Source organism: Mirounga leonina, unplaced genomic scaffold (assembly GCF_011800145.1).
Source record: "Mirounga leonina isolate KUSES-001 unplaced genomic scaffold, KU_Mleo_1.0 Mir_180, whole genome shotgun sequence".
NCBI lineage: Eukaryota > Metazoa > Chordata > Mammalia > Carnivora > Phocidae > Mirounga > Mirounga leonina.
In genome coordinates this window covers 29953945-29968869 of record NW_023270469.1, presented here as the reverse complement: position 1 = coordinate 29968869, position 14925 = coordinate 29953945, and the positions used below count along the sequence as shown (strand labels likewise).

General features: G+C 37.2%; 1 protein-coding gene across 2 annotated transcripts in view; it reads left to right on the top strand.

The window, feature by feature from the left end:
* Positions 1–14925, top strand: part of RBL2 (RB transcriptional corepressor like 2) — a 49711-nt gene that overhangs the window by 32944 nt on the left and 1842 nt on the right. For both annotated transcript variants that reach the window (XM_035025202.1, XM_035025203.1), the window contains exons 16-21: positions 121–401; positions 489–665; positions 4227–4298; positions 4977–5082; positions 5694–5899; positions 6497–6661. In XM_035025202.1, the coding sequence (XP_034881093.1) occupies positions 121–401; positions 489–665; positions 4227–4298; positions 4977–5082; positions 5694–5899; positions 6497–6661 (1007 nt within the window). The remainder of the gene's footprint in view (positions 1–120; positions 402–488; positions 666–4226; positions 4299–4976; positions 5083–5693; positions 5900–6496; positions 6662–14925) is intronic.

Below are 14925 nucleotides of genomic sequence, written 5' to 3'. Positions count from 1 at the left end.
ATTTGGCTGGAATGACAATATGAGGGAAGAGTGGAGCAGGGAAGGAGGCTGGGAGGGGGGAAATTGGAAGCCTATGCCTGGAGAACCTTTCATCCTCATTTTCTCCCTAACAAACTGTAGGTATTGCGAATGAAAATGGAGGGATAACATTCTTCCCAGTCCAGGTCAATGTCACAGGGCAGGCACAAGCTGTGACTGGCTCCATCCAGCCCCTGAGTGCTCAGGCCCTGGCTGGAAGTTTGAGCTCTCAACAGGTGACAGGAACCACCTTGCAAGTCCCTGGTCAGGTGGCCATTCAACAGATTTCCCCAGGTGGACACCAGCAGAAACAAGGCCCACCTTTAACCGGCAGCAGTATTAGACCCAGGAAGACCAGCTCTTTATCGCTTTTCTTTAGAAAGGTAATTTTTCCTATACCCTTACCAGAGCAGAAGCTTGGGAAATATGTCAGGTAAACAAAGTTTGAAATGTTTCTGTTTATCTACCAGGTTTACCACTTGGCAGGTGTCCGCCTTCGGGATCTTTGTGCTAAACTGGATATTTCAGATGAACTGAGGAAAAAAATCTGGACCTGCTTTGAATTCTCCATAATTCAGTGTCCTGAACTTATGATGGACAGACATCTGGACCAGTTGTTGATGTGTGCCATTTATGTGATGGCAAAGGTGAGTACCATTTGGAATATAAAAGGAAAAAGTAAAGATGCCACTTCCGTACTCTCAGAACACTTTTAACAGTTTTATTGAGATAAAATTCACTCCATTCATTCATTCATTTTTAAGTAGGCCCCTCACCCAGCATGGAGCCCAGTGCAGGGCTTGGACTCACAACCCTGAGATCAAGACCTGAGCTGAGATCAAGAGTTAGGACGCTTAACCAACTGAGCCACCCAGGCACCCCTTAATTCACTCATTTAAAATGTACAACTCTGTGGATTTTAGTACGTTTACAGATACGTGCAACCATCACCACAGTAAATTTTAGAACATAATATTCCATTGTATGAATATATGATATTTTGTTTATGCATCAGATGATGGTCATCTGGGTATTTTTGGCTATTATGAATAATGCTGTCAACATGTTTTCATTTCTCTTTGGTATGTACCCAAGAGTGGATTGCTAGCTAGGTCATATACTGTGTTTAACCACTGAGGAACTGCCAGACTATTTTTTCAAAGTCCCTGCACCATTTTGTACTTCCACCAGCAGTGTATGAAGGTCCTCATTTTTCCACCTCTTCATCAGCACTTTTTTTTTAAGATCTTATCTATTTGACAGAGCACAAGCAGGGGGAGTGGCAGGCAGAGGGAGAGGGAGAAGGCGGCTCCCCGCTGAGCAAGGAACCTGATGCAGGGCTCTATCCCAAGACCCTGGGATCATGGCCTGAGCCAAAGGCAGATGCTTAACTTACTGAACCACCCAGGAGCCCCTCATCAGCACTTTTTATTATCAGACATTGTTTTCTAAAATAACTTATTGAGGTGAAATTCACATAATATAAATCAGCCATTTTTTAAGTGAACAATTCAGTGGTATTTAGTACATTCCCAATATTATACACCCAATCTTTATCTTGTTCCAAAACATTTCCATCCCTGCAGAGTAAAACTACTTATTAAGTAGGTTGTCTGCATTCCCCCTCCCAGTAGCTCCTGGCACCCACCATTCTACTTTCTTTCTCTATGAATTTGACTATTTCAGATGCCTCTAGGAGTCATACAGTATTTGTCTTTTTATGACTGGTTTATTTCAGTTAGTATAATGTCCTCAAGATATATCCGTGTTGTAGCATGAGTTGTAATTTTCTTCCTTGTTAAGGCTGAATGAGCTTCCATTGTATGGACATACCACATTTTGTTTATCCGTTCATCCATTGATGCCCACTTGGGTAGCTTCCACTTTTTAGCTATTGTGAATAATGCTACTATGAACATGAGTGTATGAATATCTCTTCAAGTTTTTAGTTTCATTCTTTTTGTATAGACCCAAAAGTGGAATTGCTGGGTCATATGGTAATTCTGTGTTTAATTTTTTGAGAAATTTGCCATATTTTTCACGGCAGCTGCACCATTTTACATTCCCACCGGCAGTGCATGAGGGAGTTCTGATTTTTCTACATCCTTGCCAGCTTCTTTTCTATTATTATAGTCATCCCAGTGAGTACTGATTGGTACATTCTGGTGGTTTTGACATATATTTCCCTAATGACTAATGATGTTGAGTGTCTTTTAGTGTGCTTATTGGTTGTTATTTGAGTTTTTGATTCTGGCCAACCCAATCATTTGTTTACTGGTCATTTGTTTATCTTCTTTGGTGAAATACTAGTTTAAATCCTTTGCCCATTTTTTTATTTGGATTGTGCTTTTTTGCAATTGGGCCGTAGTTCTTTATACACTCTGGATGCAACTCTCTTATCAGATATTTGCAAATATTTTCTCTCATTCTGTGTGTTTTTGCACTTACTTGATCGTGTTATTTGAACCGTAGTAGTTTTTAATTTTGATTAAGTCTATTTTTTTCTTTGTTGCTTGTACTTTTGCTGTCATATCTAAGAATACACACTGCCAAATCCAAGGTCATGAATATTTATCTCTGTTTTCTTCTAAGAGTTTTATAGTTTCTCTCTTACATTTAGGTCTTTGATCCATTTTGAGTAACTTTTATACATGGTAGGAGTCTATCCAAAGATCAATTCTCTTGACTGCTATGGGGCACCTGGGTGGCTCAGTCATTAAGCATCTGACTGGTCCTGGGATCGAGCCCCACATCGGGCTCCCTGCTCCCGCTGCTTGTGTTCCCTCTCTCGCTGTGTCTCTAATAAAATCTTAAAGAAAATCAACTCTCTTAGCAACTTCCAAGTATATAATACGGTATTGTTAACTATAGTCAAATGCTAGATGTTAGATCCCTAAACCTTACTCATCTTATAACTGGAAGTTTGTACTCTTTGACCAACATCTCCCCAATTTCCCCACCCTAACATATGCATCTTAACTATATCAAAATCAGCTTCAGATTTATATTGACTTAATTCCAGTGAGATAAAGAAGTATCCTATGTAGCTGTTTCCTTTTGATCTTTTGAGGTGTATTGTGATACATGTTACATCCATAAGTGTTATAAATCCAACAATTGCATTGCTTTTATAATTCTATGACTTTTAAAGGAGCTGAGAGAAGAAATATATTCAATGTACATCTTTTGTTAATTTTATTTCTGATTCTCTTTATTGGTTCCTGTGGTTTTGAGTTGTCATCTGGAATCATTTCCTTAGCCCAGTACAGCGTTCCTCCTCCTCCTTTTGTGCTGTTTTTGGCAAATATATCACATTTCTGTATGTTTTAGGCTCTATAAAACATTATATATGTATTGTTTTATACAATGGCTTTTTAAATCAGTTAAGGAGAAATAAATACACATTTTATGCTGTCTTTACAGTTATATAATTATCTTTACCAGGGCTCTTTTTTGTGTGTGTGTATTTGAATTACTGAGGTCACTTGCTTTTAGTTTGAACTTTTAGTATTTCTTCTAAGATTGGTCTTTTAGCAGCAAATTGTTATTTATTTTGTATTTTTCATTTTTGAAAGATAACTTTGTTGGACACTGAATTCTTAGTTTTGCACTTTGAATATGTTGTTCTACCACCTCTTAGCTTCTATAGTTTCTGATGAGAAGTTGCCTGTTCTTTTTTGGGCTTCTCTCGAGCTTACTGTATGTCTGCATTTATCCTATACTTGGAATTCTTAGAGCTTCCTGGATGTGTGGGTTACTATTTTTTAAATAAATTTGGGAAGCTTTCAGCCTTTATCATTTTTTTCTGCTTCTCTGTGTGTGCTGAATGATGTTCACAGATCCCTGAAGCTCTTAATTTTTCTTCATTCCTTTTTCTGTGTTCTTCAGGTTCCACAGTCTGTCCCAAGTTTGCTAATTCTTTTTTTCTTCACCAGTTCAGATCTGTTTTGTCCTTCTGGTGAATTTTTCATTTGTTAACTGTACTTTTTTATTCCAGGTCTGTGTTCAGATACCACCTACTCCCTCTTGTTACTGAATTTTAGTAGGTTTTCCTGAATAGTTCATTTTATATATGCCCTTTGGACCATTTCCAGAGACTTGAAATGGCTGTTTATATGATTTTCACCAGTTTGGGGAGAAGGTTCACAGAGCTCTTCAAAATACTTTGAAATCAATTTCTCTCTCAGAATACTCTTATTCTTTGACAGGTCACAAAAGAAGACAAGTCCTTCCAGAATATTATGCGTTGTTATAGGACTCAGCCACAGGCCCGGAGCCAGGTAACTACATTTTCTCTCAGGGCTGAAAATAAAACTTAAAGTGTTCAATAAATATAAAAAATTAACCACAGTTGATTCTGTGGCCTTTTCTCCAGGCTAAAAACTAGGATTCTACGTTAAGGAAGTCTTGTCTTTAATACTCTTTAATCACTGAAAGACAGCTTTACATCTTCATTAGTTTAAGTCCTCTTTTCTCCAAAAGGTGAGGAGTGAAATATTTGATTCCTCCTTCATTTGGATAATCCCAAGATAGATGTCAATTTAGGAAGTTGTTTGGTTTCTGTGTACCTTTCAGGCTGGTTTAGAAAACAGTACATTTAACCAAGACAACATTAAATGAAAACTTAAAATGAGTTTTATCTTTAATACTATTCAAGGAGTAGGTATGCAAGATCTTTGTATCTGACTTAGAATAACTTGATTTTATGGTTGGGTGCTAGCACTGCCCTTTATATTATAGTATTAACGGGCCATAGTTGAAATTTGAAGCCAGACAGGCCCCAGTGGAAAGCCCGGCTGTTATTTAACAGATATATGACCTTGGCTGCATATATTAATCTCCCTGAGGACAACAGCTCTTACTACATAGAGCCACTGTGAGAATTTAATAACATGTCAAGGTCCTGTAGGCCAAGATGTGCTCAATAAATCTGTCCCCTTCTCATGGTCTCTCTAAAGGTGTATAGAAGTGTTTTGATAAAAGGGAAAAGGAAAAGAAGAAATTCTGGCAGCAGTGATAGCAGAAGCCATCAGAATTCTCCAACAGAACTAAACAAAGACAGAAGTAAGTGTTTAGGGTCTTTATGAACACTTGCAAAATTAGGAGCTTCTCACTTTTTAGGCCTTTTAGACTAAGGGTTTTTTTAGATGAAGGATTACTAAATGAAATCACAATTATATTAAAATATTGGCAAAAAATTTGTTGGAACAATAAACAGAATCCTAAATTTAGTGGCAAAGTTGTTGGCCCTTCCTCCCGCAGCTTCGAGGCACATTGTGCATAGCATTTTTCTCCAGGGAAATTAGAGAAGGTTTCAGGCAGGAATTTCTTGGCCTGAGTTCCAGAAAAGTCTGGCGTGCCAACTGAAAGCATGCTATGGAAATACCAGCCCTAATTGTTGATTTGCATCACTTAATGCAGGGCACAGGTCCTAGAAAATTTGGTGTAATTTATTAGTGAAAACTACTCGGTGAGCCTTTGCATGGTGGGGGGTGAAGTTAATACTTAGGCGTGTCTGTGCTTTGCTCCCTGGGATGAAGAACAGAGTGCCCGTTTGCTGCCATTAAACAAGTACAGTGGGTAGCTGTTGGCCTTTCTCTTACTGAATTTTCTTCTGAAAACAATCGTGCATGAGTAGTCTTTCTGTCGAACACCCTCTGTTCTACCTGCTGCAGCCAGCAGAGACTCCAGTCCCGTCATGAGGTCGAGCAGCACCTTGCCGGCTCCACAGCCTAGCAGCGCCCCTCCTACGCCAACTCGCCTCACAGGTGCCAACAGTGACATGGAAGAGGAGGAGAGGGGAGACCTCATTCAGTTCTACAACAGTATCTACATAAAGCAAATTAAAACCTTTGCCATGAAGTACTCACAGGCAAACGTAGTAAGTTTGACAGGGATTATTTCGTACTTTTTTCACTTGTGAGGGAGGAGAAATAACTTAGGTTGAGCTAGTCTTAGACATCATTTTTTGTTAAATAAAACTGAGGAAATCTCTAACAGAGATTATTAACATGCCTAACCGACAGAATTTCTTTTTATTGTGAAACATTAAACCAGATGGTATTTGGATTCCCTACAAATTACTGTAATACAGGAGAGCGAGTGCATGCATTCACGTCCAAAACTTACCAGCTACGGTAACCTTCCAAGTTCCTTGACTTTCTCTCTGCCTCTTGTCTCTTCATATATCAAATGGGAATAGGAGTAGACCCTAGCTTATAGGGTTGCTGTGGGGATTAAATGCCATAATGTATTAAAAATGCTTAAAACAGTGACGGGCACAAAATAAGCACTTAAGTGTTATTTGTATGGTTTTAAGTGTAATTGTGGCTGCTAATACATTACTGTTTACTCTTCAAAAAGCTGCTCCTTTAGTATATACCTCTCCACTCTTTCAATAAAAACCATTTTCATAAAAAATACCTGGTTAGAAATTTCGTTACCTTTCTTAGGAATACGGATTTTTTTTTTTAAACAGATGGATGCTCCTCCACTCTCTCCCTATCCATTTGTAAGGACAGGTTCTCCTCGCCGAATACAGCTATCTCAAAATCATCCTGTCTACATTTCTCCACATAAAAATGAAACAATGCTTTCTCCTCGAGAAAAGATTTTCTACTACTTCAGCAACAGTCCTTCAAAGGTGAGCCTAACATAAATCTTGGCCTTTATTAATCCCAGAATGCCTAGGATGCTGGAATTGGGGTTAATGGGAAATGCTCAGTACTCACATGAGTGATGGGAACTACCAGGGAAAAGTGACCAGTAAGTCCCAGTGGAGCAAAAACCAGGGGCTGGGGGGAGAACGTTAAGGCTGGAAGTAAAGGATTTAGATTTATTTTCATTGCTTTTCCTATTTGTGCATTTATAGTTCACTCTCCTGTAAATCTGGAGTTTTATGGTTTTTACTCCATTTAAAATCCAAATTTTTGTTAGGAAAATTTGGATTTCTAAACTGATTATAGTGTGTGTTTCTGGGACAGGTAGTGTCTCTGTCCTTTGGATTCTTTGTCTAAGGGGAGAAATGGACATTTTGTATAATGCAGTGTGATAGTCCTATTTAGTACAGATTTGTGTGGCAGCATCTGCCTCCGTCTGTGATGGGGAGGGAAGCTTGCATGAGGCCTTAATGGAAGAAAAGCAAGCAAGATGCTGAGGTGTGGAAGGAAGGGCTATCCAGGAAGCACCAGAAAAGGAAAGAAAACAATGTCCTTGAGGCAGTAAGACTAGATCACTGGGAATCATGTGCTGTGTTTAGGAGTACAACTCGATCCTAAAGCCCCTTACGTGATGCTCATATTGAGAAAGAAACACACATAACCAAAAAACCAATGTCAGTATCATGAGGAGAGGTTAGATGGGGAGGGTACTGTTCTAGAGTGAAGGGGACTAAAGAGACAAGACACCCAAATGCAGTGCATGATCTTTGATTGGATCCTGCACAGAAAAGCACAGCTATCAAGGACATTTTTGGGACAAGTGGGAAAATTTAATGTGGACTTCAATGTTAAATCTTTAAATTTCTGTTTAATTCCTTTGGTATTGATGATAGTACTGGATTATGTAGGAGAATGTTTAAAATATTCAGAGGTACAATGTGACTTTCAAATGGTTCAGCTAAAAAGAAAATTATAGAGAGAGAACAAATGTGGTAAAATGTTACTGATTACTGGGTGTTCAATGCACTATTCTTTCAACTTTTAAAGTAAAAAGTTGGGGAAAATGAGTAAGAAAGCAGCAAAACTCTTAGAAAATGGAAAGCCTTTTCCATTTTCTGTTACAGTAGTAACGAAGCTGTCACATGCTTTGAGTAAACGTATCCCTTGTAGAAACTTCAGTTAACCTGAATAACAAAGACATACTGATGTTTCTAAACAGGAAGACCAGATATTTAAAGATAGTTTTCTCCAGGGCAGCTGGATGGCTCAGTTGGTTAAGCGACTGCCTTCGGCTCAGGTCATGATCCTGGAGTCCCGGGATCGAGTCCCGCATCGGGCTCCCTGCTCAGCGGGGAGTCTGCTTCTCCCTCTGACACTCCCCCCCTCTCATGCTCTATCTCATTCTCTCTCTCAAATAAACAAATAAAATCTTAAAAAAGATTATCCTTAAAAAAGTTTTCTCCAACCACTGCATAGGCTTGATCTGATTCCAATGATATTGCCAATGGGATTGTGAAAGCTGGGAACATAAATTAACAATAGCCCCAAAAGCACTGGAGGAGATGACTGACAGTCCCTCTAATATAGGCACAGCTCAGAGATATTGCAGGTTCAGGTCCAGACCACTACAGTGAAGCCAGTTAAATGAATTTTTGGATTTCCCAGTGCATATAAAAGTTACATTTATACTAACTATACTATTGTCTGTTAAGTGTGAGTTAAAAGTGTTCATACCTTAATTAAAAAATATGCTAACCATTTAGCTGAGCTTTCAGTGAATCATAATCACCAAAGATCACCATAACAAATATAATTAAAAACTTTGTATCAAATTTTGGTAATTGTCTCAAGATTTCAAAGACAAAGTAACAAACCCCACTGGAAAATGTCACTGATACACATTATCTGTGAAGCACAATAAAGCAAAGTATGCCTGTGTTAGATAGTCACCCTATAACCAAATAAATTCCATCTGGATTAAAGAGTTAAATGGAAAAAAGTGAATACTCAGTAATACAAGTCAGAATACTCAATTCAAAAGAAAAAGGAAAAAGGAAAAAAACACATGGGAAAATAGCAAACAAATAGCAATTAAATGTATATGGTCTAAATATACCAATTAAAAGGTAGAAATTGTAAGACCAGACACAAAAGACCTATTTACTGCTTACAAGTAACCCACTTTAAATATCAAGACACACGCAGTTTAAAGTAAAAGGATGGTAACTCAGATATCCCATTAACTGATGAATAAGTGCATGTCCATACAGTGGAATATTACTCTAATAAAAAGTACTGACACATGCTACAATATGGATGGCCCCTGAAAACATTATGGTAAGTGAAAGTAGTCACAAAAGGATAAATATTATATGATGCCATTTATATGAAATGTCCAGAATGGGCAAATTTATAGAAGCACAAAGTGGATTAGTGATTGCCTAGGTCTGGGAGGAATGGAGGGTTTCTGTTAATGGGCACATGTGGTACTGAATTGAACAATTAAATGTGGTCATGACTGCACAACTCTAGGAACATACTAAAAACCATGGACTTGTACACCTCAAATGGGTGAATTGTATGGTATGTGAACTATATCCCAATAAAACGGTTTTTTTAAAAAAGGTAAAAGGATGGAAAAGGTTATATATAATCTGCTAACAGTAATTAATGCAGCCACTCCCAACTTTCATATCATTAATAAGAACATTATCACTGATAATGAAGGTCATTTCCCAGTCACAGGGCATAAAATCCTAAATAGAAAAAGAAATTTATAATCCAGAGATTTCAACATCATTGACAGAACAAGTAAACAGAAAAAAATCACTAAGGATATTCAAGATGTGAACAACCAAATTGGATGACATTTATAGAACACTCCAGCAGCATCAGGTGCACATGGAACATTTACTGAGAGAGACCACATTGAGGACTATAAAAAAAAAATTTTTAAGGATTCAAATAATGTATTTTTTTTTTACCACAACAGAATCAAATCAGAAATCAGTAACAGAGATACCTGAAAACCCCCCAATTTTTGCAAACTAAATTGCATATTTCTGAGTCAAAGAAGAAAAGAAATTAGAAAGTATTTTGAACTAAATGAAAGCCTGACATACCAAAATTTGTGGGACGCAGCAAGAGGAGTGCTAAGAGAGGGAAATTTATAGCACTAAAATACTTATGTGAGAAAAGAAGAAAGGTCCCAAATTAGTGACCTAAGATTTCACCCTAAACAACTAGACAAAAAGGCAGGAATCAGTGAAATAGACAAAATACAGAAAATTAAGACCATTAAAAACCAGGGTTTTTTGTGCAGAGCTGTATCAGTATTTTAAAAATCTTCTCAGACTAATCAGGATTAAAAAAGAAATGATGAATCACTAAGATCAGAAATGGGAGCTATCAGTACAGGTCCTACAGATATTAAGAATATATAATGAAGGTTAAACAACTTTTTGCCAATAAATGTAATACTGCAGATGAAATGGATGAATTCCTTGAAAGACACAGACTTCTAAAACATACTCAACAAGTAATCTCAGTGACCCTGTATCTATTAAATGAACTGAATTTGTAATTTAAAAAATTCTACCAAATACTTAAGGAAGATACAGTTGACCCTTGCACAACATGGGGGTTAGGACACCATGCCCCATGCAGTTAAACATCTGTGTATAACTTTTGACTCCCCAAAAGTTAACTATTAATAGCCTACTATTGACTGGAAACCCTACCGAGAACATAAACAGCTAACTAACATGTATTCTGTATATATATTATGTACTGTATTCTTAAAATAAATGAAAATATTAAAATCATCAAAAAAAAAAATCAAGTATAAGTTGACCCATTCAGGTCAAACCCATATTGTTCAATAGTCAACTGTAATGCCAGTTCTATACAAACTCTTCTAAAAAGTGAAGGTGATAATTTATCGCAGTAGTTGAAGAAAAAACATTTGACAAAATAAAACCTTTATTCATGATAAAACCTCTCAGGAACTTCCTCAATCTGATCCAGACTGCATACCAAAAATATCTGCACCTACCATCATACTTAGAAGGCATTTAGATGTCCACTACTAAGATCAGGAACAAGGCAAGGATATCTGCTCTCACCACTCCTATTGAACATAACTCTAGGCCCTCACATATATAAGGCAAGATAAAGAAGGCATACAGACTGAAAAGGAAAAAATAAAACTGTCTCTATTCACACATGATTTTCTCTATAGAAAGATCAAAATCTAAAAAATGTTAGTGGAGGGCGCCTGGGTGGCTCAGTTGGTTAAGCGACTGCCTTCGGCTCAGGTCATGATCCTGGAGTCCCGGGATCGAGTCCCGCATTGGGCTCCCTGCTCGGCAGGGAGCCTGCTTCTCCCTCTGACCCTCCCCCCTCTCATTCTCTCTGTCTCAAATAAATAAATAAAATCTTAAAAAAAAAAAAAAATGTTAGTGGAACTAGTAAGATTAGCAAGGTTATATGACTAATACATAAAAATCAAATTTGGGGCACCTGGGTGGCTCAGTCGGTTAAGCATCTGCCTTCGGCTCAGGTCATTATCCCAGGGTCCCGGGATCGAGCCCCGTATCGGGCTCCGTGCTCAGCAGGGAGCCTGCTTCTCCCTCTCCCTGCCTGTCTGCCTACTTGTGATCTGTCAAATAAATAAAATCTTTAAAAAAAAAATCAAATTTATTTCTATATACTAGCAACAAGTAAGGAGTAAAAATTTTCTAAAGCACCGTAACATTAAATACTTCGAAGGGTACCTGACTGGCTCAGTCAGTAAGCATCCAGCTCTTGATCTCAGCTCAGGTCTTGATCTCAGGGTTGTGAGTTCAAGCCCCATACTGGACAAAAAACAAAACAACTTAGGGATAAGTTTTGACAAAAGATGTACAAGACTCATATCCCGAGACCTATGCAACACTGGTGAAGGAAAGACTGAAAATGGAGAAATTCCATGTTCATGAATTGGATGACATTTTCAAGATGTCCGTTTTCTTCCACTTGATCTATATATTCAATCCAATTCCTGACAGAGTCCCAGCAGAATTATCTGTGCAACAAACTGGTTCCAAAATGTATATGAAAATGCAAAGGAACTAGAATAATTAAAACAATTTTGAAAAAGTTGGAAGACCCACACTATCTGATTTCAAGACTTCACTATGAAGCTATGGTAATCAAGACAATGTGGTATTGGTGAAAGGACATACAAATTGATAGAATAAAATCCAGAAATAGACCACATATACATGGTCAACTGATTGTCAACAAAGGTGCAAAAGTAATTTAGTTGTTCAACAGATGGTGCTGAACTAGATAACCATATACAAATAGTAAACTTGCACCCATACTCTGTACCACATATAAAAATGAATCAAAATGGACCATGGACCCAAGTGTAAAACTTACGAAACTTCGAGGAGAAACCATAGGGGAACAAAATCTTTGTGAACATGGTTTACACAAAGACTTCTTAGAAGATAACAGAATCAAAAGCACAATCCATAAAAGACTGATAAATCGAACTTCATCAAAATTAAGAATTCCTGCTCTTTAAAAGATAGAAAAAACAAGCCGCAAACTGGGAGAAAAGTTTACAAACCTCTTATCTGATAAAGGATTTATTTCTGCAACTATAAAGGATTATCAAAATGCAAAAGGAAAGCCAACCAACCAAATTTAAAATCAGACAAAAGATTTAACACACTTCATTCATTACATGCCTATTAGGATGGCTAAAACCAAAAAATGACAGTAACAAATTCTGGCAATGATGTGGAGCACTTGGAACTTTTATATATCCCTAGTGAGAATGCAGAATGATTCAGCATAGCTCTAACACCTGGAAAATAGTTTGGCATTTTCTTATAAACATGCCCTTATGGTATAACCAGTAATTTCACTTCTAGGTATTCACCCAAGGTTCATACAAAAACATGTACATGAACATTTAAGACTATTCCTAATTGCCAAAAAATGGGAAACAACCCAGATGTCCTCCAGCTGGCTAACAGATAAGCAGACCTGTGGTACACCCGGATAATGGCCAACTGCTTTGCCGTAAAGGGGAACAAACTACTGATACACCCAGCAACACAGACGAACCTTAAGTACATTGGTGCTTTAGTGAAAGACACTGGATTATGGTAGGCCACTTACTGTAGGGTTTCATTTCTATGAAATTCTAGAAAAGGCAAACTATAGGGACAGGGAGCATAACATCATCAGTGCTTGCTGGCTGGGGGTGAGTAGCTTAACTAGCAATGTGGGAATTTTGGGGAATGAAGAAACTGTTCTTCACTGTGGTAGCTACATGATTGTCAAAACATTCACCAGTGTACAATTTATATGGGTGAATTTTACTGTAGGTAAACCTTTAAAAAATGACATTTTGTGCAAAAAAAGATCAAGCATCTAGATTGGTGGCTTTCAATCTTGCCTATCACCACCTGGAAAGATTAAAAAACATTGCATAGAATTAGGAGTTTCTCCAATAAATAATAGCAAAATTAGACTGTTGAAGAAACATTTGTCATCATGACTTAATAGATGATAGCTGAGATCAGAAGTACCTTGAGTCTAGAACCAACCTGTAATAGTCTAACATTTACACACTACCATGAGAAAAGAATTCTAAATTACCACGCAAGGTAATTAACATGATTTGGGATCATTAGTGACACTTGTCAGGGCAGTTTCAGTGGACTGGTACAGTCTGTTGAGTATTGTTAACATTGTTTGTAGTATTAAACAACTGGGAGGAAAAAATACATTAATAGGGGATTAAACTATGATAGACATACAATATAGCAACTAAAGAGATGTGCATATATACTGATATGGGATATATACTGATATATATGCTGATAAGATCTAAGATGCAGTGTCAGTTGAACAAATATTCCAAACAACACATAAAATATGCCATTTCCATTTTTTTTAAGTAGGCTCCACACCCAGCATGGAGCCCAACATGGCACTTGAACTCACGACCCTGAGATTAAGACCTGAGCTGAGATCAAGGGTTGGATGCTTAACTGACTGAGCTTATCCAGGCACCCCTGCCGTTTCAATTTTTTTTTTTTTTTAAACCTCACTTTAAATAGACAGTATTAACATTTCTAGTGAGTGCATTCGTAGATAGAAAGCAGAGGCTATAAGTAAGCCTGATTTGTTCAGTGAATGAAAAAGTAACAGGTGTCCCAGGAACTGGTGAGGACAAGAAATCTCAGCATATGTCTGTATGAATTTTTTTTTTTTGGAATAAGAATTTATTCGTGTTCTAAATATGTACATATTGTGTAAATAGTGATGTGTAAGATGTGTATTGTATATAAATTATATGTAATTTAACACATTAATGTACTATATATTAACGTATGGTATAAATGTGCTATGTACATTAAGTTATAGTTATACACTTATTTCATATAATATGTATACAAATAACATTTATACAATAACAGTTTAAGGAATATTCAAGTAAATAGGAAACTAGAGATTAGGAATGCAAGTGGGTAGAAGAGAAAGTCAAAGGAAAGCTTTCTTAAGGTGGTTAAGATTTGAGAAGGTGCATATGCTAATAAGAACACTGGTGATTTTATTTAAAACCTCAAAAATTTTTAAATAAAGAATAAAATATGAATAAAATAAGTCTAGGATTAGCTTTAAAACAATCTGGTGAATGGGAAATGAATGAGGGTATAGATCAAGTAAGACTGGCCAAAATTGGTGCAGTGGGGTGGTAGTTATGGGAGGATTCATTACTCTCCTCTGCCTACTTTCCTGTTTGAGATTTTCTGTTAAAAAACCCAGGTGAATATGGTGAGTATATTTTCCATAAGGAAACATGGGATAGTGAAGCAAAGCAGCATGTGAAAAAAAATTTGTGACCAACAAACTACCAGAAAATAACGTGGCAACTGACTTTTGGGGCTTTGGAGAAACTTAATGCTAAAGGCACTATATATAGGTCCAGTCTCACTAGCATCCAGGCAGTTTTTCCTCAATCAGGGTTCCTCACATTAACCACAGAACACAGAAAATAATTTGCCAAATTTTTCTCAATTCTCCCAAGGATGAAAAATAACTAGTACCTTCTAGATCATACTAATAAATTACCTACAATGGATACCTTAGGGAATTAAGGCTTACTTGTACTGTGAAATTCCAGTTGAGAACTGCTAAAAAAAATGAGTAACACTAGACTGAAAAGGGCATAATACTGTATAAA